The sequence below is a fragment of the Dreissena polymorpha genome, chromosome 3 (assembly GCF_020536995.1).
Source record: "Dreissena polymorpha isolate Duluth1 chromosome 3, UMN_Dpol_1.0, whole genome shotgun sequence".
Lineage (NCBI taxonomy): Eukaryota > Metazoa > Mollusca > Bivalvia > Myida > Dreissenidae > Dreissena > Dreissena polymorpha.
In genome coordinates this window covers 130,368,372-130,395,925 of record NC_068357.1, presented here as the reverse complement: position 1 = coordinate 130,395,925, position 27,554 = coordinate 130,368,372, and the positions used below count along the sequence as shown (strand labels likewise).

At 37.0% G+C, this 27,554-nt stretch overlaps 2 protein-coding genes and 1 long non-coding RNA gene across 4 annotated transcripts in view; 2 read left to right on the top strand and 1 right to left on the bottom strand.

Moving 5' to 3' along the window:
• The window catches only part of LOC127871454 (general transcription factor IIH subunit 3-like), a 48,517-nt gene extending 41,232 nt beyond the window's left edge, over positions 1–7,285 (top strand). For both annotated transcript variants that reach the window (XM_052414401.1, XM_052414400.1), the window contains exon 13: positions 6,723–7,285. In XM_052414401.1, the coding sequence (XP_052270361.1) occupies positions 6,723–6,789 (67 nt within the window). In that variant the 3' untranslated portion in view covers positions 6,790–7,285. The remainder of the gene's footprint in view (positions 1–6,722) is intronic.
• LOC127871455 (uncharacterized) lies at positions 585–1,258 on the top strand. Its single transcript, XR_008045345.1, has 3 exons — positions 585–842; positions 985–1,002; positions 1,216–1,258. It is a non-coding gene; the product is annotated as an uncharacterized LOC127871455 (long non-coding RNA).
• A 93-nt stretch (positions 7,286–7,378) lies between the features above and the next one.
• On the bottom strand, positions 7,379–27,074 carry LOC127871453 (4-hydroxyphenylpyruvate dioxygenase-like). Its single transcript, XM_052414398.1, has 13 exons — positions 26,941–27,074; positions 26,821–26,847; positions 25,463–25,525; positions 25,007–25,111; positions 24,647–24,692; positions 17,442–17,524; positions 17,046–17,242; positions 16,676–16,753; positions 16,306–16,468; positions 14,578–14,649; positions 13,381–13,497; positions 9,437–9,559; positions 7,379–9,019 (listed from the first exon to the last, which is right to left on the bottom strand). Exons 1-13 carry the CDS (start codon positions 26,941–26,943, stop codon positions 8,945–8,947), a joined length of 1,152 nt encoding a protein of 383 aa, XP_052270358.1. The 5' UTR covers positions 26,944–27,074; the 3' UTR covers positions 7,379–8,944.
• Between the last annotated feature and the right edge of the window lie 480 nt (positions 27,075–27,554).

Genomic DNA, 27,554 nt, shown 5'->3' with positions numbered 1-27,554 from the left:
GAAGGTCAGATAGTTAACCCTTTACCACTAGACAAGTGTGTGTAACTGGGATGTTAGATGCACTGGTCATGGAAGGTCAGAGAGTTAACCTTTTACCACTAGACAAGTGTGTGTAACTGGGATGTTAGATGTACTGGTCTGGGAAGGTCAGCGAGTTTACCCTTTACCACTAGACAAGTGTGTGTAACTGGGATGTTAGATGCACTGCTCTGGGAAGGTCAGAGGAGTTAACCCTTTACCAGTAGACAAGTGTGTGTAACTGGGATGTTAGATGCACTGGTCATGGAAGGTCAGAGAGTTAACCTTTTACCACTAGACAAGTGTGTGTAACTGGGATGTTAGATGCACTGGTCTGGGAAGGTCAGAGGAGTTAACCCTTTACCACTAGACAAGTGTGTTTAACTGGGATGTTAGATGTACTGGTCATGGAAGGTCAGAGAGTTAACCCTTTACTACTAGGCAAGTGTGTGTAACTGGGATGTTAGATGCACTGCTCTGGGAAGGTCAGAGGAGTTAACCCTTTACCAGTAGACAAGTGTGTGTAACTGGGATGTTAGATGCACTGGTCATGGAAGGTCAGATAGTTAACCCTTTACTACTAGACAAGTGTGTGTAACTGGTGTGTTAGATGTACTGGTCTGGGAAGGTCAGAGAGTTAACCTTTTACCACTAGACAAGTGTGTGTAACTGGGATGTTAGATGTACTGGTCTGGGAAGGTCAGCGAGTTAACCCTTTACCACTAGACAAGTGTGTGTAACTGGGATGTTAGATGCACTGCTCTGGGAAGGTCAGAGGAGTTAACCCTTTACCAGTAGACAAGTGTGTGTAACTGGGATGTTAGGTGCACTGGTCATGGAAGGTCAGAGAGTTAACCCTTTACCAGTAGACAAGTGTGTGTAACTGGGATGTTAGATGCACTGGTCTGGGAAGGTCAGAGAGTTAACCCTTTACCAGTAGACAAGTGTGTGTAACTGGGATGTTAGATGCACTGGTCATGGAAGGTCAGAGAGTTAACCCTTTACCACTAGACAAGTGTGTGTAACTGGAATGTTAAATGCACTGGTCATGGAAGGTCAGAGAGTTAACCCTTTACCAGTAGACAAGTGTGTGTAACTGGGATGTTAGATGCACTGGTCATGGAAGGTCAGATTGTTAACCCTATACCAGTAGACAAGTGTGTGTAACTGGGATGTTAGATGTACTGGTCTCGGAAGGTCAGAGAGTTAACCCTTTACCACTAGACAAGTGTGTGTAACTGGAATGTTAGATGCACTGGTCTGGGAAGGTCAGCGAGTTAACCCTTTACCAGTAGACAAGTGTGTGTAACTGGGATGTTAGATGTACTGGTCTGGGAAGGTCAGAGAGTTAACCCTTTACCAGTTGACAAGTGTGTGTAACTGGGATGTTAGATGCACTGGTCTGGGAAGGTCAGAGAGTTAACCCTTTACTACTAGACAAGTGTGTGTAACTGGGATGTTAGATGCACTGGTCTGGGAAGGTCAGAGGAATTAACCCTTTACCACTAGACATATGTGTGTAACTGGGGTGTTAGATGCACTGGTCTGGGAAGGTCAGATAGTTAACCCTTTACCACTAGACAAGTGTGTGTAACTGGGATGTTAGATGCACTGGTCTGGGAAGGTCAGAGAGTTAACCTTTTACCACTAGACAAGTGTGTGTAACTGGGATGTTAGATGTACTGGTCTGGGAAGGTCAACGAGTTAACCCTTTACCACTAGACAAGTGTGTGTAACTGGGATGTTAGATGCACTGCTCTGGGAAGGTCAGAGGAGTTAACCCTTTACCAGTAGATATGTGTGTGTAACTGGGATGTTAGATGCACTGGTCATGGAAGGTCAGAGAGTTAACCCTTTACCACTAGACAAGTGTGTGTAACTGGGATGTTAGATGCACTGCTCTGGGAAGGTCAGAGGAGTTAACCCTTTACCAGTAGACAAGTGTGTGTAACTGGGATGTTAGATGCACTTGTCATGGAAGGTCAGAGAGTTAACCCTTTACTACTAGACAAGTGTGTGTAACTGGGATGTTAGATGCACTGGTCTGGGAAGGTCAGAGAGTTAACCCTTTACTACTAGACAAGTGTGTGTAACTGGGATGTAAGATGTACTGGTCTGGGAAGGTCAGCGAGTTAACCCTTTACTACTAGACAAGTGTGTGTAACTGGGATGTTAGATGCACTGGTCTGGGAAGGTCAGCCAGTTAACCCTTTACCAGTAGACAAGTGTGTGTAACTGGGATGTTAGATGCACTGGTCTGGGAAGGTCAGAGAAGTTAACCCATTACCAGTAGACAAGTGTGTGTAACTGGAATGTTAGATGCACTGGTCTGGGAAGGTCAGCGAGTTAACCCTTTACCAGTAGACAAGTGTGTGTAACTGGGATGTTAGATGCACTGGTCTGGGAAGGTCGGAGGAGTTAAACCTTTACCAGTAGACAAGTGTGTGTAACTGGAATGTTAGATGCACTGGTCTGGGAAGGTCAGAGAGTTAACCCTTTACCAGTAGACAAGTGTGTGTAACTGGGATGTTAGATGTAATGGTCTGGGAAGGTCAGAGAGTTAACCCTTTACCAGTTGACAAGTGTGTGTAGCTGGGGTGTTAGATGCACTGGTCTGGGAAGGTCAGCGAGTTAACCCTTTACCAGTTGACAAGTGTGTGTAACTGGGATATTAGATGCACTGCTCTGGGAAGGTCAGAGGAGTTAACCCTTTACCAGTAGACAAGTGTGTGTAACTGGAATGTTAGATGCACTGGTCATGGAAGGTCAGAGAGTTAACCCTTTACCAGTAGACAAGTGTGTGTAACTGGGATGTTAGATGCACTGGTCTGGGAAGGTCAGCGAGTTAACCCTTTACCAGTAGACAAGTGTGTGTAACTGGGATGTTAGATGCACTGGTCTGGGAAGGTCAGAGAGTTAACTCGTTACCACTAGACAAGTGTGTGTAACTGGGATGTTAGATGCACTGGTCTGGGAAGGTCAGATAGTTAACCCTTTACCACTTAGATATGTATTTTGACACGTGTAGTCCTTTAGAAAGTTACATTTAATAAAATACCTTTCTTACTAAATTCAAGTTGTAAAGGCTTCATTTCCACCCATTAAGTACAAATGAGCAGCAAACAGCATAAAACCTGAACAGACTGTGAGTTACTGGAAGGCTGTTCTGGTTTTATGCTGGTTGCAAAAGCCATTTAAACTTTGTTTCTTTTGGGGGAAAGGGTTAATTCAATGTTTGTTTGTTCATGATGCTTGCATCTTCTATTCATCCATTGGGGAATATTCTCAGTAGGTTTTTGTTTTAAATAAAGTGAAATAGGACACCAAAGATGCATTTGGGAACATCCGCAAATTTCACTGCTTTTCTTGTCTAAAGGTCATTATGTACTCGAGTTCTTTGCCATTCCTTAGGAACGAATGCAAGAAGGATTTTGTAAAGAAAAGCTGTATTAAATGTTTGCACAAGAAAAAAGTATAAGTCTTCAAGGCATATAAAATCAGTTTAAAATGTTATTTATTTTAATTTGGCTTCTATATTTCAATGTATATGGCAACACAATAAATTTAAATGGGAAATGAAGTTTTCAGTTTGAAAAGTTAAACAATTCCAATATTATTCTATATACATGTAAAGTGGACAGGTAGACATTCAGTGTTGTATCACTAAGCTCACTTAATCAGTACATTTGTGTGATTGTTTGATGGTATTAGAATTTTTAACACACATCATATAGCATTCTGATACTAAACTAGTATTACACTGTTTGTCAAAATCTCTGCATTTACAAGAATACCCCCTAAAATGGTACTGCTATTTAAAAAAAAATTATACAGATAAATAAAGTTTCATTTTAAAAGTCTTATTTCTGTTTTGTTTACAAGCCAACAATAACATTTTTATGTATTGTCTGTTATTTTAACCCATGCACAAAAAATTGACTATTACTTATTAAAAATATAAGAACATAATGATTATTGAAAGGATGGCTACAAATAAATGAAAAATAAAGATATTGTCAATTTGCTATTGAAAAACCCACATCTTATTGTATGTAAGCAATTTTTACAATTCTGTACTGTATGTGCACTACAATACCCAACCAACATCTCTTGCTGCCTTTGGTCCTCAAGAACACTGGAAAGGTGTCAAAATTGATTCTCATTGTGTATGAAACAGTTTTCTGCTATTCTTAATGGTAGTCTAGTATCGAGAGTATAATGCACAGTTAAGTTAAATTAAAAAATTATGCTTTTTGACGATTAACTTTAATACCTTTCAAAACTTTTTACCCTGTGCCATAAACATGCTATGAACAGAATTATATGAGCCGCGTTCTGAGAAAACTGGACTTAATGTATGTGCGTAAAGTGTCGTCCCAGATTAGCCTGTGCATCAGGGACGACACTTTCCGCTTTAATTACATTTTTTATGCTCCCCCAAAATTTATTTTGGGGGCAGCATATAGTTGCCACTTGGTCTGTCTGTTCGTGAGTCCGTCTGTGCACAATTTTTGTCTGGGCTATTTCTCAGCAACTAATTACCGGAATTCAATGAAACTTTATGGAAAGCTTCACTATCAAGAGGAGATATGCATATTATCAGCGGGTTCTGGTCGGATGATTTTTATGCCCCCATTTCGAAGAAAAGGGGGTATATAGTTTTCGCACTGTCCGTCGGTCGGTCGGTTGGTCGGTCGGTCGGTCACACTTCGTGTCCGCTCTCTAATTCAAATAGTTTTCATCCGATCTTTACCAAACTTGGTCAGAAGTTGTATCCAGACAATATCTAGGTCAAGTTCGAATATGGGTCATGCCGTGTCAAAAACTAGGTCACTGGGTCACTTAGTGCATTTCAAGGATTTAGCATGGTGTCCGCTCTCTTATTGAAGTAGTTTTCATCTGATCTTTACTAATCTTGGTAAGAAGTTGTATCAAGACATTATCTAGGTCAAGTTCGAATATGGGTCATGCCGTGTCAAAAACTAGGTCACTGGGTCACTTAGTGCATTTCAAGGATTTAGCATGGTGTCCGCTCTCTTATTGAAGTAGTTTTCATCTGATCTTTACTAAACTTGGTAAGAAGTTGTATCAAGACAATATCTAGGTCAAGTTCGAATATGGGTCATGCCGGGTAAAAAACTAGGTCACGGGGTCACTTAGTGCATTTCAAGGATTAAGCATGTTGTCCGCTCTCTAGTTTATGTGGCTTTCTGATTTATTTTGATATTCTAAGACATTTTTATGCCCCCAAAGGAGGGCATGTAGTGATCGGACTGTCTGTTCGTCTGTCCGTCCGTCTGTCCTTTACACTTTGCGTTTAGATTTCGAAAAATGCTCATAACTTCTATGTCGCTTCTGAAAGCAATTTCATATTTAGCATGCATGTGTATATGGACAAGGTCTTTCCATACGCACACAAATTTTGACCCCTGTGACCTTGACCTTGAACTTAGGGTCCCTGTTTAGGTTCGAAATCTGCGTTTAGGATTTGAAAAAAAGCTAATAACTTCTACCAAGCGTTTACACAGTTATACTTTTATGTAGTGACAAAGTTACAGTTGGGGGCATCCGTGTCCTGTGGACACATTTCTTGTTCACAGAGTTATGGCCCTTTGAAATTTTCTATTAAAAAAATCTTGTCCCCCCAACTACTGTGCCCTCAAGACGTTTCCTTTTATCTACCGGTAAATATATAGTGCAATATTGTGACAAAAAAACAACTTTGGGGAGCATCACCCATCTCCGACGGTTTCTTGTTTTTTAAATGAAGTCTCTTCTTATCAAAAATCCAATTGAGGCAGAAAATGTCGTCCCTGGGACGACACTTTACGCACATGCATTATGCCCAGTTTTTTTAGAACGCGACTCAATTAATAAGCTTCTTTAAAAATATGTAATCGGCTTATGACCTATAAATAGCATTCTGTTTTTTGGCCGAAATATCTCATTTTGTTATACATGTAGTGGTATATATATTATTTTTTTCTGTATCTATGAAATTAAATTAATGTAAACAAAGCCTTGGGCTTATCGGATGTTTGTTAGGAAGCATTTTACTCATTCATCTGATATAAGGTATCTGCTTAAACCAACTTGTGAAGCAATGTTCCAACTTTTGCAAAAACAACATCAAACATTTGAATTGAAAAAATGAACAGTCAGTTCTTGGTTATTTGTTTATACATAATTATTGAATAACAGTCGAATATTCAAATTTTCTTTATGGCCGATATTCTAATTCCACTTTGTCCATTCATAGCCATCTCTAGTTAATTTACACATATTTTTAAGATTTCCATTATACTATAATGCTAAAAATTTGCATACATTAAATATTTTTGATATTTCTTTTTATGTACTTTACAAATAAAGAAATCTGTTCCTATATCTGCATCATATTTGTATTCAAAATTTGAGGGTTTCTTACATATAAACAAATCTAATAGTATATTTATGTGTGGATTTTTAGACACAGATGTATTAGAAATACATTTTTACCCTTGCCCATTTTCTTCTTGTTGAATATTTTAGTTATATTTGCATGATTTTCATTAAATGTTTTAAACAATATTTTGTTAAGCATCATAGAACTTGTGTACCATTCCAGTTATAAAGTTTGAACAAAGAAAAATTGCATATATAAAACACATTCTGTTTTTGGACAGATTTGGTTGTTTCACATATGTGCACGCCTGTGATTACAGAACCACGTTCAAGATAATGGCACCTCCAAAGCTGGCAAAGAAGAAATCGAAGAAGGCTGCAGGTTGATACTGGTTACCGTGGACACTGTGGTTACCATGGATATGGTTACAGTTCGTATGTGCAGTGATTACGGGGCTGGTCAAGTGTTTCTATATTAGCATGGATGTTGATATTCCATGTATGACTTATCTGATGAGGGTAATTGTATTTTTGAACAAGTAAATTTTACCTGTCCACATGTCTAAGGACAAGGAATGAAAACCGTGTAGGAGATGGAAATGAATTATCTTAATATGATATAGACGATACTTTTACTGTTGCTTGCGGCTGAGTAGCACTTTTCAATGAACTCGTCCATAAATAGCTAAGGTACGAAATGTTGATATTTAAAAATTGCTGATATGTTAAATTTCCTACTCCCAATAGCATGTAGTGAAAAGTAAGGATTTAACTTGCCTAGATTTCTACTCGCAGAATGCAATGATCACTGAAACTACCTGGTTTCTATACATTCTATATTGTTACTTATAATGTATTATTGCTTACACGTGTTCAGCCTGTCGTCAGCCTTGTTGTTCTTTTAACTTTATACCCATAAATGACTTCTTTATTTATATTATGGATATGTTGTATAGAAATCAATTGAAAAAAAATCTTCTGTTTTTCAACAATTTATTTGACTGTCATCTGATACATATTTTGTAAATATCAATACATGTAAATATTTGTGTCTATACACATTTTTTTGGTAATTAAGAATCATTGTTCTAATTAAATTGAGCAACTTAGCTTTCATCACAATAGAAAGATCAAGATTTTCAAAAAATATATTATATGAAGCAAAATTATCATGTTACTAGTATTACATACATGCTACAAAATTCACTTTACAACTTGTTTATTTAAATATAACCTCCAGACTTATATTTTTATGAAAACAACATTTAAAAGAAATTGACAGGGAATGGATTGGAAGACAAGTTCATTCAATGGATTTGTTGAATCAATTTTAAATGCGAAACAGTATGGCTGGGTTAAGCATCAAGCATTCAGCTTTTATCTACTATACTGAATAGCTAACTGACAAGACAGCACACATAGTTGTACTGATCATACCTAATTTGGGGCATGATTAAGAGAATACATACTATGGATAATGTCTACATTTTAACGACTTCCAGAAAGATAGAAAATAACCAAACCTTTGCCCTGATTCAAATAGTTCCCCAGCCATGCTTGCTCGAAACTGTGCATGTGCACAAGTTACATGGAGAAAATTCCAAAAATGCGCACAGAATTCATCACAATTCAATTGATATCACTGAAAATGTGCCAATTTTCAAATAAACATGTCAATTATTTTTCTCTCATTAGTGACATTAAGGAAGCAAGCAGTTATTCTGCCAATCATTTAATTAATGACCTCTAACCTTTTGGGAAAATCTTTCAAAGCAAATACATATATAATGATTATCTGTTGATAAACAGCATAGCTGTTTATGTACAAAATAGGTGACCCTAAAATGTTCATGATTGACCATGTGTAAATTACATTTGTTTCAGAAAAAGAGCATCTTAGAAATATGCATGTAACTTTACAATATTTTTTAACAAATATAACAATACGATTATGATCACATTAAAATAAAAATAAAATAATGCATCTTGTTTAACAAACATTAAGTGCATTTAAAAAATATTAAGCTGGCAATCAAAAACTACACATGACCTGTGCACATGTACTACATTTGATGTAAAATACTCACAAGGTATTATGATCAACAATATGACTAGCGTTAACAACCTTCACCAAATGCCAGATGAATGCCTTTAATAATTTACATGTTAAATCAGGCTTATACATAATATTAACATTTTAACCAATAACATTTAAGTGTATACAATATCAGCATTAATTAAGAACAGAGCACCAACATGGATATGTATTTAAGTTGCTTTAAATTTAACTGAATCAAAGCGACGGATAATTTTGAGCAAATATCAGGTCAATGTTTTAACAAACCTCTCTGAAAAAATGCATCTACAACCAAACCTTGTTCCATTTTTATAAAGGAAATAATTATTTACGTTTTCTATTAATTTGAAATGTACACATAAAGTGTAACTTTATTTTACAGTCTGCATAAATTATGTAAGCTTTATGTAAAGTCAATGTGTAATTTCTAGTCATCATATCCAGGGGAAGGTGATAAATGCTCGGTTACAGATTGCCTCGTTCAGCTTGATCCATCTCGATAGCTTCAAACAACGATTTGAAATTACCGACCCCAAAACCCTGAAAAGAAATATATACAAAATTTTCGATGAACAAATACATACAAATACAATGCTGCCAAATTATGAAAAGTTTCCAGCAAAAGAAAAAAAAAGAGAATATTGATTTAACTTAGGAGCTTAGACAAAGGAATACATTAAAAAACAAACAGACAAACTTGGCAAAATGCATGTGCGCAATGTCTTCCCACCTTAGACTGTGAAGTCTGCACAGGCTAATAAAGGATGACACATTCCACCTAGACTGGATTTTTGTTAAGAGACTTCCTTAAACCAAACTAAACATTTCATAAAAGCGTAAAGTGTTGTCCCTGATAAGACTGTGCAGACTGCTTAAGTTTATCTAGGACAATACTTCATGCACATTCATTAAGCTGGTTTTCCAAGATTGCGGCTCATATCTCCATGGTGTCCATACATTGTTGTTTTCCCTCTGTATGACCTCAAGGAAGAGAGTGGGTCGGTCCTGCATGGGTTTGGTGAAGATCTGCAGCAGGTAGCCATTGTCATCATAGTCCACCAGGATGTGCAGCTTCTCAAGCTGCAGGAAATCATACCATTTGAGATAGGAACAGGATGCTGCTAACAAGAAATTTGGGGGCCGGACCATATTGCTGACATAACACAGGGACTCGAAACTTTAACTCATTTATGCCTTGTGGACTCTCCCATCCTTCTAAATTGGATCAATTTATTTCCAAAATTAGCGATGTCTAGTATATTTATTTCTTTATTTAGAATATTTCGTACAGAAATTCCTTTAAGCAAACAGTGCAGACCCTGATGAGACGTCACATCATGCAGCGTCTCATCTGGGTCTACGCTGTTTGCCAAGGACTTTTTTCTAGACGCTAGGCATAAATGGGTTAAGATTAAGTTATGTTCTTAATAGAGAACAACGTGTGGTGACATCCAAAAGTTTAAAGTACAGTACCTGTCTCTTGTAATATTTTACAAAATATCAAGCACTTTCATGATTCTTGTACATCTGATTAAGGTTTGTATTGTCTTATTATCTGCCATGTTATATATGCAACAAGAGGGCCATGATGGCCCTGAATGGCTCACCTGACTCATTAAGATCAGATGAAAACTATGACCTCTATTGTCTACACAATGTTTTTCTATGATTTGACCTAGTGACCTAGTTCCTGACTCTAGATGACCCAAATACAATCCCAATCCAGATTTCATCAAGATAAACATTCTGACCACAGTTCATAAATATTGGATGAAAACTGTGACCTCTATTGTCAACACAAGGTTTTTCTATTTATTTGACCTAGATTTTTACCCCAGATGACCCAAATACAATCCCACCCAGATTTCATCAAGAATTCTGACCAAATTTCATAAAGGTTGGATGAAAACTGTGATCTCTAATGTCTACACAAGGTTTTTCTATTATTTGACCTAGTGACCTAGTTTTTGACCCAGATGACCCAAATAAAATCCCAACCAAGATTTCATCAAGATAAACATTCTGACCAAATTTCATAAAGATTGGATGAAAACTGTGACCTCTATTGTCTACAGAAGGTTGTTCTATTATTTGACCTAGTGACCTTGTTTTTGACCCCAGATGACCCAAATACAATCCCATACCGGATTTCATCAAGATAAACATTTTGACCAAATTTCATCAAGATTGGATGCAAACTGTGACCTCTACTGTCTACACAAACAAATTGTTGACGGACGGACACACGCAGGCACGCACAACGGACGCCGGACATCACACGATCACATAAGCTCACTTCATGACAGGTGACCTAAAAATATGTGTCGGAGATAAACATGAACAGTTGTGGTTAAAATCCCATAGAAACAAGGGCTGTTTGTAAAACATGCATGCCCCCCTATATGGGCTATAAGTTGTAGTAGCAGCCATTGTATGAATACGTTTTTTGTCACTGTGAATGGTGGTGGTGGTGGTAGTGGTGTAGTAGTAGTAGTAGTAGTAGTAGTAGTAGTAGTAGTAGTAGTAATAGTAGTAGTAGTAGTAGTAGTAGTAGTAGTAGTAGTAGTAGTAATAGTAGTTGTAGTAGTAGTAGTAGTAGTAGTAGTAGTAGTAGAAGTAGTAGTAGTAGTAGTAGTAGTAGAAATAGTAGTAGTAGTAGTAGTAGTAGTAGTTGTAGTAGTAGTAGAAATAGTAGTAGTAGTAGTAGTAGAAGTAGTAGTAGTAGTAGTAGTAGTAGTAGTAGTAGTAGCAGTAGCAGAAGCAGTAGCAGCATTACAAGACCAATACTTAAGAATGATCAAATGGGAAAAGGTAACCTAGCACTGGCAGTAAATATGGGGCTCATTGACAGTTCAGATTTGGAATCTCTGCTGTAAAATGAGATTTTGAATGAATTAAAGGGAGGCAAATCTGTAATAAAAAGAACATGCATAAACCGTAGTTGTTTCCCTTGTTTGAACCATGCTAAATCCTTACAAGCTTGGAAAGAATGGGATGAAAATTTGGACTTTATTGCATAAACACCATTTTCTCAATTCAAGGGGAGGTAATTCTGTACTTCATGGACCAATAATGCTCATTTTTTGTAGGGTTCGTGTCCTCATTGATATAAAGACACAGTGCAAATTTGGAAAGGATCGGACAAAAAATGTGGAAGATTTTTGTAAGTTTTCACAAAATAGGCAAAAACGAATAAACATGCAAAGTTCAACGAGCTCCTTCGGCCATGTTTTTTGACGAATCAAATTTCTTTGAACAACTTTTTCAGGGGAGCCTTCAAAGGTCATCCCTGTGAAATTTTTTGAAAATCTGATGAGCGGCTTCTGACAAGAAGATTTTTTAAGGTTTTTACCATATATGGTCATGGCGGCCATCTTGGTTATGTGATCAAATTTTTTGTAACAATTCTTTTGTCCCATGACCTAGGGATGCTCCACATGAAATTTAGTTGAAATTGGCTCAATGGTTTAGTAGAAGAAGATGTTTACAAATTGTTTACAGACAGACAGACGGACGGACGGACGCCAGACGCAGAGTGATCACAATAGCTCACCCCGAGCTATCACTCAGGTGAGCTAAAAATCAGTAACATTGTCAATGATTCTAACCATTTCTGTGTTGATCAAACACAGTGTATGAAATTAAACAGACTAAAAAATGTCACAAGGGGCATGGGCAGGAAGACCTCTTTTGTGAAAACATTTTTGCTTGTCAAAATTGTAATTGGTGACTTAATTGTGTTATTTCCACTAAAGTTCTTATATTCAATCATTTTTTCAGTGTTAGGTCCTTTAATGCAAAATACACAAAAATAATGTATCGCTGCAGACAAAAATTAAAGAAGATTTAATGTATCTGAACGTAATTTAAAGTTAATACTGATTTTTTTGTAAAAACAATTTCATTATAAATTCAACATACCAGATCACAGAACATTCTTCGAAAAAACTTTTAACATGTGGAAGTACAAGTTTAACTTCTGACAGAATAAAATACTTGTGTTTTGAGAATAAAATGGTTATAAGATGCTAACTACATATGTGACTAAAGATACCTCTGCACCGCTTTGTCACAGGTATGGAAACCATGCCCATGGCTAAGTTAGGGGAAAATAATTTAGAAATAAATAAATCGCTGGTCTTAAAATTATGGCTATAACATGTACACTTCATGGCAATTATGTTTCAACGTTCAATTCAATTCCTTGAGAATAAGGAAGTACATCTAGTTTTCTCTACAAAGTAAGAACAAGTTATGCATATGCAATAAATTCCTGGGCATATAAGTCTGGAACATGTGGATCACTGGGCATGAAAAAATAGTTTTGCAGATCTACTCTTCAATGTGAATACATCAATCAAGTTTTAACTCTTGTGCAAGTGAAATGTATCGCATTATGCAGCAAAATCAGCAAGCCAAACAATCACCTCCGGGTTCGACTCTGATATACCCCTTGTCAAACTTAATATATACCCCTTGTCAAACTTTATATATACCCCTTGTCAAACTTTATATATACCCCTTGTCAAACTTTATATATACCCCTTGTCAAACTTTATATATACCCCTTGTCAAACTTTATATATACCCCTTGTCAAACTTTATATATACCCCTGTCAAACTTTATATATAAAAATATCATTTGCAGGGGTATCATTGGATCCATGAAAAAACATGTATTTTTTAGAATAACTTATTGTTCTTACTTCTATATAAAATGAAATAAATTTAATACTAAAATTAATTGTAAACAATCCTAATGTCCTACGTCTTCCATCTAGCCTTATTTGTAAGCAACATTATTGCGGGCCTTTCAAAAATAATGTTGAAGATAAACTTTCCCCCAACGAATATCACTAAAACATCTTTTTGCATGTAACCCCACACAAATGTGCACTGACCGTGTCTAGATCTTCCGCGACTTTCACTGGGGAGGATTTCAGCCTCTCCCTCAGATTAATGTAGTATGTCTTTGGGATCGAAAGGAAGTCCTGGCCTCTGGCCCTCAAGTTGGACACCTGACAATGCATGTCAATAGCATAACATTAAAAGTGGCGGCTCACATATCACAAGTTAAAACTTGTCTATGTGTCAAAAGACTTATTCTTCAAGAGGCTTGGGTCATCAGGAGAGCAGGGACTTATTCTTCAAGAGGATTGGGTCATCAGGAGAGCAGGGACTTATTCTTCAAGAGGATTGGGTCATCAGGAGAGCAGGGACTTATTCTTCAAGAGGATTGGGTCATCAGGAGAGCAGGGACTTATTCTTCAAGAGGCTTGGGTCATCAGGAGAGCAGGGACTTATTCTTCAAGAGGCTTGGGTCATCAGGAGAGCAGGGACTTATTCTTCAAGAGGCTTGGGTCATCAGGAGAGCAGGGACTTATTCTTCAAGAGGATTGGGTCATCAGGAGAGCAGGGACTTATTCTTCAAGAGGCTTGGGTCATCAGGAGAGCAGGGACTTATTCTTCAAGAGGCTTGGGTCATCAGGAGAGCAGGGACTTATTCTTCAAGAGGCTTGGGTCATCAGGAGAGCAGGGACTTATTCTTCAAGAGGATTGGGTCATCAGGAGAGCAGGGACTTATTCTTCAAGAGGCTTGGGTCATCAGGAGAGCAGGGACTTATTCTTCAAGAGGCTTGGGTCATCAGGAGAGCAGGGACTTATTCTTCAAGAGGCTTGGGTCATCAGGAGAGCAGGGACTTATTCTTCAAGAGGCTTGGGTCATCAGGAGAGCAGGGACTTATTCTTCAAGAGGCTTGGGTCATCAGGAGAGCAGGGACTTATTCTTCAAGAGGCTTGGGTCATCAGGAGAGCAGGTATTTGAAGTCTTCAGAAAGTAGTTCAGAATTTTCACTGAGTGAGGGATCTGATTTTCCTCCTTTCAGCTGATTTTGTTTCTTTTAAAATGTCATCACTACTGACTAATCCACTATTTGAACTAATTTTTCTTCCCATTAAATAATTCTGTGTGTGGATGGAGACTAGGGTCTCCTGGACACAAAATGGTCACCACAAACTCATCTGAATTAGTTTTGTCATAAAAACAGTTCCAAACCCAATAAATGAGGTAAATATAATAAACAAAGTCTAGTACTCACAGCCTGAATGACGTTGTCAGTGTTCAGAGCAATGTGCTGCACACCTGCACCACCATAGTAGTCCACATATTCCTAGAAAACATTAAACATTGTAAGGCTATCTGCTGAGTCAAGCGATATATATACATGTATAACAAATACCAGTCCACCAAATCATTGTTATTCTTCACACAACTAATTATTTTAAGAAAAGTGAGCATGATATATTGCTTACTTTTCTTTTACTGAATTAAGTCCATTACTTTTGTTGTATCAATATATATGTATTACCTGTAAATATCCGGGATCTTTCCAAGGAAAAAAAGGAAGCACATTTTATCAAGAGGACCTGAAAGGTCTCAAGTCACTCACCTGAGATACCAAGGACCTGTTCTGTGCAGCCCAAGATATCATTAGAACAAATGTTGTGACCAACGTTCATGAAGAGTCGACAATAAATGTAACTTCAAGAGTTCTAGCAAGGTTTTACTTTAGCCAAATAAGGATATTCCCTGCAGCCTTGCAGCCACGTTATACATCTGACTGGAACCACTTTCGTACACATCCAAGATATCATTAAAACAAATATTCTGAACAAATTTCATAAAGATTAGACAATAAATGTCACTTTAAGAGTGTAAACAAGTTTTTAGAATAGCCATATAACAGAAGTGCCCTGCCCCCTGATGACATTGTTATTCAACTAGCTGGAACCATTTTCAAACTCATCCAAGATATCATCTTGGGACAAATCTTCTGACCAAGTTTCATGAAGATCGGACAATGAATGTGGCCTCAAGAGTATTAACAAGGCAAATGTTGAAGCTGCACAAGGCACTATGGCCAAAAGGCAATCACAAAAGCTCACCATGAGCACATTGTGCTCAAGTGAGCTAACAAGAGGACCATGCTCGTCCTAACACACTCAGCTGACTCATAGATAAACCAAGACAAAAATATTGAAATTTGACAAGGGTGACCTAGTTTTTGGACAGATTCAAACTGGACCTAAGTATCGCAAAGATAAACATTATGATTAAGTTTCTTCAAGATTGAGTCATAAATGTGGCGTATTGAGTGGAAACAATGTTTTTTAAGTTTTGACCTAGTTTTTGGAATATGTGACCCAGATTTTAAATCTGCATATATTAAGAAAATAAACATTCTGATAAACTTTCATCATTATTGAGTCATAAATATTGCCCTGTACAGTGAACACAAAGTTTTTATAAGATTTGACCAGGTGACCAGACCTAGTTTTTGGATACACATGACCCAGACTCAATTAACTCATCCCAGATATGGTCAAGATAAATATTCTGACCAAGTTTAATCCAGATTGGGTCATAACAAGACCTCTCAAATTATAACAAGGTTTTTCTAAGATTTTGATAAATGACAGTTTTTGGATGCACATGAACTTAATTTTCAAGAAAAAAAATTCTCACCAAGTTTCATGATCATGATGATTCATGACTCAATATTGATGAAACTTTTTGAGAATGTCATTTTCAAAAATACCTAGGCCTGGTCATGTGTGTCTAAAAGCAAGGTTGCCAAATAAAGTTTTGACATTTTGTTTATTTTTTCTCAGGTGAGATTTCCAGGGTAATCCTGGTGCTCATCATCGTTTCTTTATAGAGCATATACAGATTAACATACTATGTACACGAGGTAATCATGAAACCCTCTATAGACCTCAACAATATAGCAATTAATAAACCTTAATCTAAATGTTTGCATGCGCACCTGAATCTGGCTCTTGCGTTTACCAACTGCAGGCTCGTTGATGGGCATTTTGATGGTCTCTTCGAAGTTGGAGACGACAATGGAGCGTAGGGAGGAGTACTCTGTGTGTACCTGGGAGTCGTCCACGGACCAGAAACGGTGGAACATGAGATTCTTCTCATACCTGCAAGGTACACATTGTAGTGCATACACATCTTTCAAAGTCAAATGTGTCAATTTCTGCTTCAACTGCATGTGCACAATAAACCACTTCGTTATTTCTGAAAAAATTGTCTGACAAACATTAAATAAACCTCCCAAGAGCTAGTTTAAATCGTGCTTGAGAATAGGTACAATGTACTTCACAGTTCTGTCCTCAGATTATACGAACCATTCTGCAACAGAAGTCATCTCATCATCAGGCTGGTTTCCCACAATGTGATCAGTAAACCTCAGTCCAACATTTGGCCTGAAAATGTAACCAGTCAAAGTCAGCATTAGCCAATTGTAAGAATATTAAGACACATAAAAATTATTATAGATTATTAATATCATTCTCATCGTCATAACAAGTAACATTCCAATATTAGGTGTCATTACAACATGGTTTGCCATCCAGCTGCTGAGAAAATGTATGAGTGTTGCCTAGTATACAATTCAAAAATTGTGTTATTTGCACCACTTGTATGAATATTAAACATCAAATCTAAGCACATTTTTTTAACTGATATGGTTCATAGACAAACATACAGCATACTCACAAAATCTTTGTCAGTGGGTCATTGTTGGGATCGACTTTCCTGTACCCCGGTAGGTAGAAGCCCTTGTACTGTGAGAGGTCGTAGAGTGTGTGTGTGGTGTCCCCGTATGTCTGTATGACACAGAAGCGCACCACGCCATCATTGTCCTTCTCCTCAGTGGGCTCCTGTACCACATGGGCTCCACGCTCTACGGCTCTCTGGAAGGAAAGAAGGTTATATACTGTATACTGTTTTCAGTTTCATCACAAGCATGATGGCGATGTTTGTTTATATAGTGATGTGGTGGTGGTGATATTGATGATGACTATATTTTTCTTGATGATGATGATAATACTAAAATTGATGTAGATTTTATGTAGCTAGTAATTTTGCTTCTACTGCCATTAATGTTCTCACCTTATATATGGCATCCAGGTCCTCTACTTCAAATGCAATATCTTTCACACCATCTCCATGCTTTGACAAATGGTCCCCAATTTCTTAAATATAAGAAAAGGTCTCAAACATTTGGCAATTAATATAGAACAACTCAAAATATTAATAGTGTCACATAACTTTAAGGGACCTTTTCAAAGATTTTGGCATGTAAGTGTAGGATAGGTCACTCTGTGTTACTGTGTCTATGTCTCTGTACTAGTGTTTATGCCCCTTGCCTTATAGGTGTCCATTTGCTTCTCTTGTGAGATTCAGTCCCTTGTCCTGTGTGCGTCCAACCATGTACCGTGATGTCATATATGTTTTGTCCAGTGAGAATGAGAGAATTCAAAGAAACAAGATTCTAATTGGTCAGTTCCAAAACCCTTTGTGAAATTCAGAGAAAATTACCGACCATGCTTTCTTTTGCTCTCTAGCTGTCGCAAGACAAACTTGTATTGCAACTTTGATTATATTCTACCAACCTGGTGAGTTTGAAGTTATTTGCATTTGCATTTATTTACTTATCTGCAATGAAAACGAATTTAATGTTATTTTGAAATAATGTATTTATGTTAGGAAGGTTTTGAAATGTGTTAATTGTGTTATTTTGTGTTTTTTTAGGTTTCTTTGTTCTGTTATATGTATAAATAAATATATACGAAAATTCTGATATACATTCGGACAGTCACATAAATATCGAACCTTGGGCGGCGTTACTAGTTATTTGAACCCCTACCCTACTACATTCGGCTCCCGGCGGGGAATCGAACCCCGGTCTTCCGCGTGACAGGCGGGGATACTTACCACTATACTTTCATGACTATTTGTATGCCACAACATTTACTATTACAACTGACAATAACCCTTTAACATATGTCATGTCAACAGCAAAGCTTGATGCTATCGGTCAGCGATGGGTCGCTGCTTTATCAATGTACAATTTTGACATTACCTACAAAGCTGGTAAACTCAATTCAGATTGCGATGGTCTTAGCCTGGGACCACAGTTGTTCTCTGATGCTTTTAAAGCTATTTGTGAGTCTGTTTCTTTTCAGCTTCCAGCCTTAGAACGTCTGGCAGGTATGTCTGCTTCACAGATGGTTACTGTGGATGCAATACCTTCGGCTAGTATAGTAAACCAAATTGATTGGTCAAAAAAACAGTCAGGTGACCGTGACATTTCACAAGTCATTGACATGGTTCATAGTGGTACAAAACCTAAAGAGTTTAAGGATCTATCAGTCAGTGTCAATACATTGATTAGGGATTTTGATCCCTTATCACTTATTAATGAAGTCTTGTATTGCAATTCCATATTAGATGGTGAACAAGTCAGACAACTCGTGGTGCCATACTCGTATCGCTTAATAGCATGTCGGGGTTTGCATGATGATGTTGGCCACCCAGGGCGCGACAAGTCTCTATGGCTTGCTCGACAGCGTTTTTATTGGCCAGGCATGGAACAGTGCATTAACAGCCATGTTTCTAACTGTAGGAGTTGTATTTGCAGGAAAACACCAATTGTTCCTTCTGCGAATCTTGTTCCAATTGAAACCTCCAGGCCAATGCAACTTGTTTGCATTGATTCTCTCAAAATTGATCAATGTAAAGGTGGTTTTGAGGATGTGTTGGTTATAACGGACCATTTTACCCGTTATGCCAAGGCAATCCCTTGTCGCAATCAGAAGGCGACCACAACTGCCAAAGCCTTGTTTGAACATTTTATTGCCCAATATTCATTTCCTGAGCAACTCCATTTTGATCAAGGCAGAAATTTTGAGAGTAAGGTCATCAAAAAACTGTGCAACCTTGCATGTTCGGAAGACCCGGACCACACATTTTCATCCCATGGGTAATCCATCAGCAGAGCGGTTTAACCGTACCTTGCTCCGCATGTTGGGTACTCTGTGTGATGAGAAGAAGTCAAATTGGAAAGACTACATCTCTTCATTGGTACAGGCATACAATGCTACTAAGAGCAGCTCCACTGGGTATTCCCCACATTTCTTAATGTTCGGGTGGCACCCAAAATTACCGGTTAATGCATATCTTGGCACAACCCCAGGAAATGAAGGAGAGGCATGTCACTCTGCATACATTTCAAAATTGCAGGAACACCTCAAATTTGCATACAGAGTTGCTGGTGATTGCGCCAAAAAGCGTGCAGCACAAAACAAAGCTCTGTATGACAGTAAAGTTAAACAGAATCAGATCTGCATTAATGATCTAGTACTTGTTAGACAAGTCAATCTGCAAGGCAGACATAAATTGGCTGACAAATGGGAGAGAGAACCCTACATTGTTCTAGATATCCCATATGAAGGCCAGTCTGTGTACAGAGTACAGAGAGAGAACCGCAAGGGACCTATTCGAACTCTGCACAGGAACATGTTACTACCATTTGTCTCCAATCCAGAACCTGAACAGGAAATACAAAGCCTAGTCAAAATTCTGGTAATGATAGTGACAGTAGCTCAAAATCTAATTCTGTTGTACAAATATATAGGATTCCACAGAGAAGGAATACTAACACTCGTACTGCCGTAATTCCAGGCCCAGTGACCAGCATCAGTACCCCTGCCATTTCTTATTCTTCTCCATCTCACTCTACTGGTTCTATTCCACAGCCTAGTCAGGTACGTCCAAACAACCAGTCAGTCACAGGCAGTCATTCCACTCCTGTAGACAGTCCGTTGGGTTCACCTCTCTCCCACAATTCAAGTTCCAGCAGTAGTTCTCTTACCCCGTCTATACATGAGAATCTCCCACCTAACAGACACGTTCGCCAACGTCGCCCACCAGACCGGTTTGGCGAATGGCAATTTGAACAGGCTGCAGAGTACTTTGTTTAATGTGTCCATTTTGTTTCAAATTTCAGATTTTTGAGTTTGGTGTTTTGTGACCTCATATGGATGCATGTAACCTACCAAGTCCACTTTTGCTTATAAATTGTATTTAAGTGTACATATCATTATTTGTACAAATGCAAGCTTTGTGAATTTTGTTTTTTTAATGGAAAGTTGAGCCATGTTTGTTATCATGGTTATATTTAGAGTTCTCTACAAGATACAGAATATAGTATCCATTTATATTCTGAAATCATTAAATTGTCATGTTTGTATGTGCAACAATTTTTTTTTGCAAGTCTTGATCTAAAAATTGTTTCAAGATCAATTTCTACTTTCTTTTGGAAATATCTTTAAAAAAAGATGTTAACAGCTCCAAATAAATCCATATATTGTTATAGATGTCTCTTAAATTGTAAATATTGTACAAAAATTGTATCATTCTTTAATGAAAGTGGTGAAAGTTTATTTTTTTGTTCAATGATTTTGAACTGAGACACCATAACTATTTGCATTTGTCTATTTCATTAAAATAATATTTAACATGGGAATTGTTCATCTGAATTGTATGAAATCCATATTATGTTGTTATATACTTTTCTCGGTTTGTGCATCAGATTCAAGTTTTTATAATTTTTAAACATTTTCTAATTTTGTCTTTTCATTTGTGACATTTTTCTTTATGAATTAAGGCCATGTTACATGGGAGGCAACTCTTCTTAAGATTGCATTTAAGTTTAACATTAGTTACTCCCCTTTGACTATGATATTTTTCATAATAGTACTGCGTACTTAATGTGTATCATTTATGTGTTAAGTGTTATTCGAGGTTTGATGTTGTTTTTTCAGTTAGGCCTGCCCTATTTATCTTTCACTAAGTTGGTGCCTTCTATTAAATTGTAATTGTTGTAATGGTGGTAATTACAAAATACTTCCTGTTCTGGGAATCTCTGTACTAGTGTTTATGCCCCTTGCCTTATAGGTGTCCATTTGCTTCTCTTGTGAGATTCAGTCCCTTGTCCTGTGTGCGTCCAACCATGTACCGTGATGTCATATATGTTTTGTCCAGTGAGAATGAGAGAATTCAAAGAAACAAGATTCTTATTGGTCAGTTCCAAAACCCTTTGTGAAATTCAGAGAAAATTATCGACCATGCTTTCTTTTGCTCTCTAGCTGTCGCAAGACAAACTTGTATTGCAACTTTGATGGTATTCTACCAACCTGGTGAGTTTGAAGTTATTTGTATTTGCATTTATTTACTTATCTGCAATGAAAAAGAATTTAATATTATTTTGAAATAATGTATTTATGTTAGGAAGGTTGTGAAATGTGTTAATTGTGTTATTTTGTGTTTTTTTAGGTTTCTTTGTTCTGTTATATGTATAAATACATATATACGAGAATTCCGATATACATTCGGACAGTCACATAAATATCGAACCTTGGGCGGCGTTACTAGTTATTTGAACCCCTACCCCACTACATAAGTTTCCACAAAAATATCCAAACTAAAACTAAAATTTGGGAATCTGAAACATTTTTTTATTTATTTTGTCAATGTACCAAAACGTGAAAAGGCCTCTTTAATTAGATTCCAGCGGGTAACTTGTTGAGCTCATTGTCAATAGTGCTTGTTATTATCATACAAGATGAATCATGCACATGTTTGACCTCAAGCCTTGAGTGTGACCTTGACCTTTGACTAAGGTGTGACACTTTCTCCACATAATTTACTTTGTTTGAACATTATTTTAGTTATCATTAAAGTTACGGTTTCAACAAGCTCTTCTATTGCCAATGCCAAATTAAACATTAAAGCTGAATGTGATACCTTGACCTTTGAAGTAGGGACACACAATTCTTTACACATGACACACATTATCAACATAATGGACATTTGTGGTAAAATCTTTATAAAAATGGCATGATAAGTGATACATTTGAAGTTGGGACCAGCTGTTATAAAGCCAAATCTATATTTGATCGTTTAAACTGACCTTTGAGGAAGAAAGATGTATTTTAAACAAGAGTGCCAAACTGTCACAAGATACGCCCGTTTGAAGGTTTTTGACACCATGCTTAATGCTTGAAATGCACTAAGTGACCGAGTGACCTAGTTTTTGACCCGGCATGACCCATATTTAAACTTGACCTAGATATCATTTAGACACAACTTCTGACAAAATTTGGTGAAGATCGGATGAAAACTACTTCAATTAGAGAGCAGACACCATGCTAAATCCTTGAAATTCACTAAGTGACCCTGTGACCTAGTTTTTGACCCAGCATGACCCATATTTGAACTTGACCTAGATATTGTCTAGATACAACTTCTGATCAAATTTGGTATAGATCGGATGAAAACTACTTCAATAGGAGAGCGAACACCATGCTAAATCCTTGAAATGCACTAAGTGACCCCATGACCTAGTTTTTGACCCAGCATGACCCATATTCAAACTTGACCTAGATATTGTTGAAATACAACTTTTCACCAAATTTGGTGAAGATCGGATCAAAACTACTTCAATTAGAGAGCGGACACCATGCTAAATGCTTGAAATGCACAAAGTGACCGAGTGACCTAGTTTTTGATCCAGCATGACCCATATTTGAACTTGACCTAGATATCATTTAAACGCAACTTAGGACCAAATTTGGTGAAGATCGGATGAAAACTACTTTAATTAGAGAGCAGACACCATGCTAAATCCTTGAAATGCAGTAGGTGACCCAGTGACCTAATTTTTTATCCAGCATGACCATATTCGAACTTGACCTAGATATTGTCTAAAAACAACTTCTGACCAAATCAGGTGAAGATCGGATGAAAACTACTTCAATTAGAAAGTGGACACCATGCTAAATGCTTGAAATGCACTAAGTGACCTCATGACCTAGTTTTTGACCTGGCATGACCCATATTTGAAGTTGACCTAGATACCATTTAGATGCGAATTAGGACCAAATTTGGTGAAGATCGGATGCAAACTACTTCAGTAAGAGAGCGGACACCATGCTTAATCCTTGAAATGCAATAAGTGACCCTGTGACCTAGTTTTTTACCCGGCATGACCCATATTCGAACTTGACCTTGATATTGTCTAGATGCAACTTCTGACCAAGTTTAGTGAAGATCAGATGAAAAATATTTGAATTAGAGAGCGGACACTGTTGTGGACACCGCCGCCCGCCCCCCAAGGGTGAAACTATAATACTTCCCGTTATTTTAAAAAGGGAGGTATCGGAGTATGAAAAGGCACATAGTCTTCTGCTTGAGGACATGTGCGGTAAATTACTAATGTTTTAAAATGGCATGATGAAAGACAAACTTGCGCTTACCTTGACTTTTGAAATATGGAGACAGATTTTAAAAGTAAGATCTGTCTCTTATTGGTTGTTATTTGTTTTAAAAATTGCATTATGAATGGCCAAGGTACAAACCAGGGGACTGTTTCAATAAACATCGTAGTACATATTTACGATATGATACATTTTTCGAAGATACATAATTGCTAAAGTTCATATCATATGATTATAAATTTTCAGTATTTAATTAATAACATTGGCATCTCTAGCGCCCTATATATTTGACGAGCTTAGCAAGCTAGTTCGTCAACTTATCAAGATTACAAAATTCTCACGTAAGTTAACATTGTCATACGATCGTTTATGAAACGGCCCCCAGACATGCAGTTTTATGACTTTTTACGATGATCATTTGAAGTTATTTTAAAATTGCATGATAAATGAAAGTTACAATCAAGACAAGCTGTTTAATGACCAATTAGACCTTTGACATACATGCATGACCTTGACCTTTCAGGTAGTATGATGTGTCTCTAGATGGTGAACAATAAAATATTTCTAAATGGAACTTTGAATGAAAATGCGCGGTCTATTTAAGCTCTGCTTGCACACACACATGTACGAACAAACACTTGACAATATGGCTGCCATACTGAGCTTTCCGCATGAGGGCTTGACAAAAAATATACAAAAACAAGATACTGTATTTGATAAACAAGCAAGCTTCCTATTGTTGCTGGTTATCCCTTTAGAATCAGTCCCATGCTAAATAAGTTCAAAAGTGCATTTAGTTGATATTGTTTGATTAAGAATCGTCATAAGCTAAGCAATAACTTTGCAAGAATAAAACAATTTGATACAGGCCAAGTTAGTGCTAGAAACAAATCTGTAAGATCTACTTAATCATTAATTGAATGATGAAAGGCATATAAAAATTATCAAAGAAACATCTAAAATCCAGTGCTTTTAACTAAAACATAAATTATCAGCATGTATTTAAATAAATATATATTATCTGGCTTATGATACCTTTTGGGTCATGTGGATTCAGCATGTTTTCAAACTCAAACAGAATCTGGAAGCAAAAGACATACACTTAACAGTCAACCTCTATCAGACCAGAAGAAAATACACTTATATTTAAATAAAAGCAAACATCATTTAAAATATACAGTAAGCAATATTTATTGCAACACATTTTAAATTTTGAATTGCACAGAATACCATTTATCAGTGCTTACATTTCAAACTGACATATTGATATAAAAAACAAAACAAAAACATTTTATTTACTTTATAAAAGATTCTTTTTGCCTTTCATCTAGTATGTATTTTATTGAAAGTACACAAAGCATGTATTTAAAATATTCATGCTAGGTATTAAGGCACCTTATTCTGCCTGACAACGTGTGAGGCCACTTGACGGCTACTAGTCTCCAGGCCTCTGTAGGCAAAAGGCTCAAATCCCATCCTAGTGACATACTGGGAAGCAGCCTGCAAGCATGGGCACATGCAAAGGCAGAACACAATTCTGTGAAATTTATGCACGAAGCAAACATGTTTATATACATTTAATTATAATTATGACAAATGATTATCATAATGACGATAATAATGCTTATAATAATGGTTTTGATAATAATGATTTTTATTATCATAATTATTATTGTCATCATCAACATATCTTAAGCCTTCACATCACTCTCCACTTTCTTACTTAATATTAACATTACTTTATGTATAATTCTGTGTACATGATTGCATTTAATTAAACACAGATTGGGTTAATGATAAAATAAAAATAATTATAATGAAATTATACCCATGATAGAATCAACAACTGACCTGTTTTGCATTACCGACCCAGAACTTGATTCTGTGGAAGGAAACAAATCGTCCAGCCTCAGGCTGAAAACAACACATTTGTAAGATTGATGATGCCATCAAGAGAAAAGGGTCATACTTCTAATGTGCGTTCAACTATGTATAGTCTGTATATACATGTGTATGACTGTGTGTAGTGTATACACATCGTGCAAACTTTATTTTAATAATAATCATCAGCTTATCTTAATTATGAAGATACCAGTATTTTGATTCTGTACATTGGCATTGTTAAATCAATATACATTTTGATATCAAAGGGTATGTCTTGTTACTTGTCAATACTAAGTACATACCAAAACGTTTAATAAAAAACATGAAATAAAAAGCACTGACAATGCATATAAATCATTGATAACAAGCCAATTCGTTGAATTGATATCCCCCGCCTATATGCTTCTGGACACAAGAGTATTATATTTGACACTCAATCAAGGATTTTTTCAAGATACAAAGGGCCATAACTCCGTTATTAACAGATGGTGTACAATGCCATTTGGCGTGCATTACCCTCTTATCCATATATATACTCATACGAAGTTTCAATGAAATCCGCCCCAAAGCACTTCCAAGATATGGCTCTGGACATTAAAGTGACAGACGGACGGACAGCCGGACGGACAACGCCAAAACAATATCCCTCTGCCTCTGGTGCGGGTTATATACTCATACCAAGTTTCAATGAAATTCGCCAAAGCACTTCCAAGACATGGCTCCGGACACAAAAGTGCCTATAGTAAAAAGCATTTTTTCAAGATACAAAGGGCCACAACTCTGTTTTTAACAGATTGTATACAATGCCATTTGGCGTGCATTATCTTCTTATGCATAAATATACTCATACCAAGTTTAAATGAAATCCGCCAAAGCACTTCCAAGATATGGCTCCGGACACAAAAGTGTCTATAGTAAAAAGCATTTTTTCAAGATACAAAGGGCCATAACTCTGTTTTTAACAGATGGTGTACAATGCCATTTGGCGTGCATCATCCTCTTAAGCATATATATACTCATACGAAGTTTCAATGAAATCCGCCAAAGCACTTCCAAGATATGGCTCCGGACACAAAAGTGCCGGACGGACGGACAGCCGGACGGACGGACGGACGGACAACGCCAAAACAATATCCCTTTCTCCTCTGGCGGGGGATAATAAGTTATAAGATAAACATGAATACTTCTGAAGTGATGCGCTGATTGGTCGATTGTTCCAACTTGCATTTCCAAGGTCAAATTTCTTCTCTGAAGTTATTATATTTTAAATACGTTTGGCAAATGTTTACGTTCACAAAAAAATAAATGCACAAAATGTCACTCACCTTCGGTCCCTTGTTAGTGTATGTCGTCTGGAATGGAAAGAAAAGCACCAGTATTAAATTGAATACATTTCTCCGATTTGAATATAATGACAGATCATCATTTTTATTCCAAACACTCACCATTCCCGATCTTGTCAACAAACTAAATGGTATAGCTCGTTTCGATTGGTTGAATATAAGTAGCGTGCCCAATCGCAGCTCAGGAATTTTAACACACCTCCAAATGTAATGCCGTGCAGTGGGCTACACGCACAGATGCGAATGGTGAAAGTTGCAATCACGGCGGGGATGTATATAGTACCGGTGGATGGCACAGAATTAAGTGCGCAATTAAGTAACTGGTTCGCGTTTAAAGTAATTTCATATACTAGTACTTAGTCGCTTTAGGTACATAGTGCTCGAGCACTAGGAGGTTCTATGAATGTATGTTTGCAAATACACATAATATAATCCACGACGCGCATCTGAAACACCGCTAATCTTAATCGCAATATAGTAATGATCGCTCGAGCATTTCTGTTTTGCTTATTCATCACAAAAGTAAAACTAAAAAAGTAAAACTGAAGTAAGTTCATTTGTAATGAAGGACACGGCCTCATCCGGACATACCGGTACTCGCAAAAGCTGCCCCACGAATCTTAACATCCTAGTGGTCACGCATTTGAACACATCATATTTTTGTTATGACTTTGCTACAAGGTAAAAAGCGTTACATATCGGTATGTTACATTACT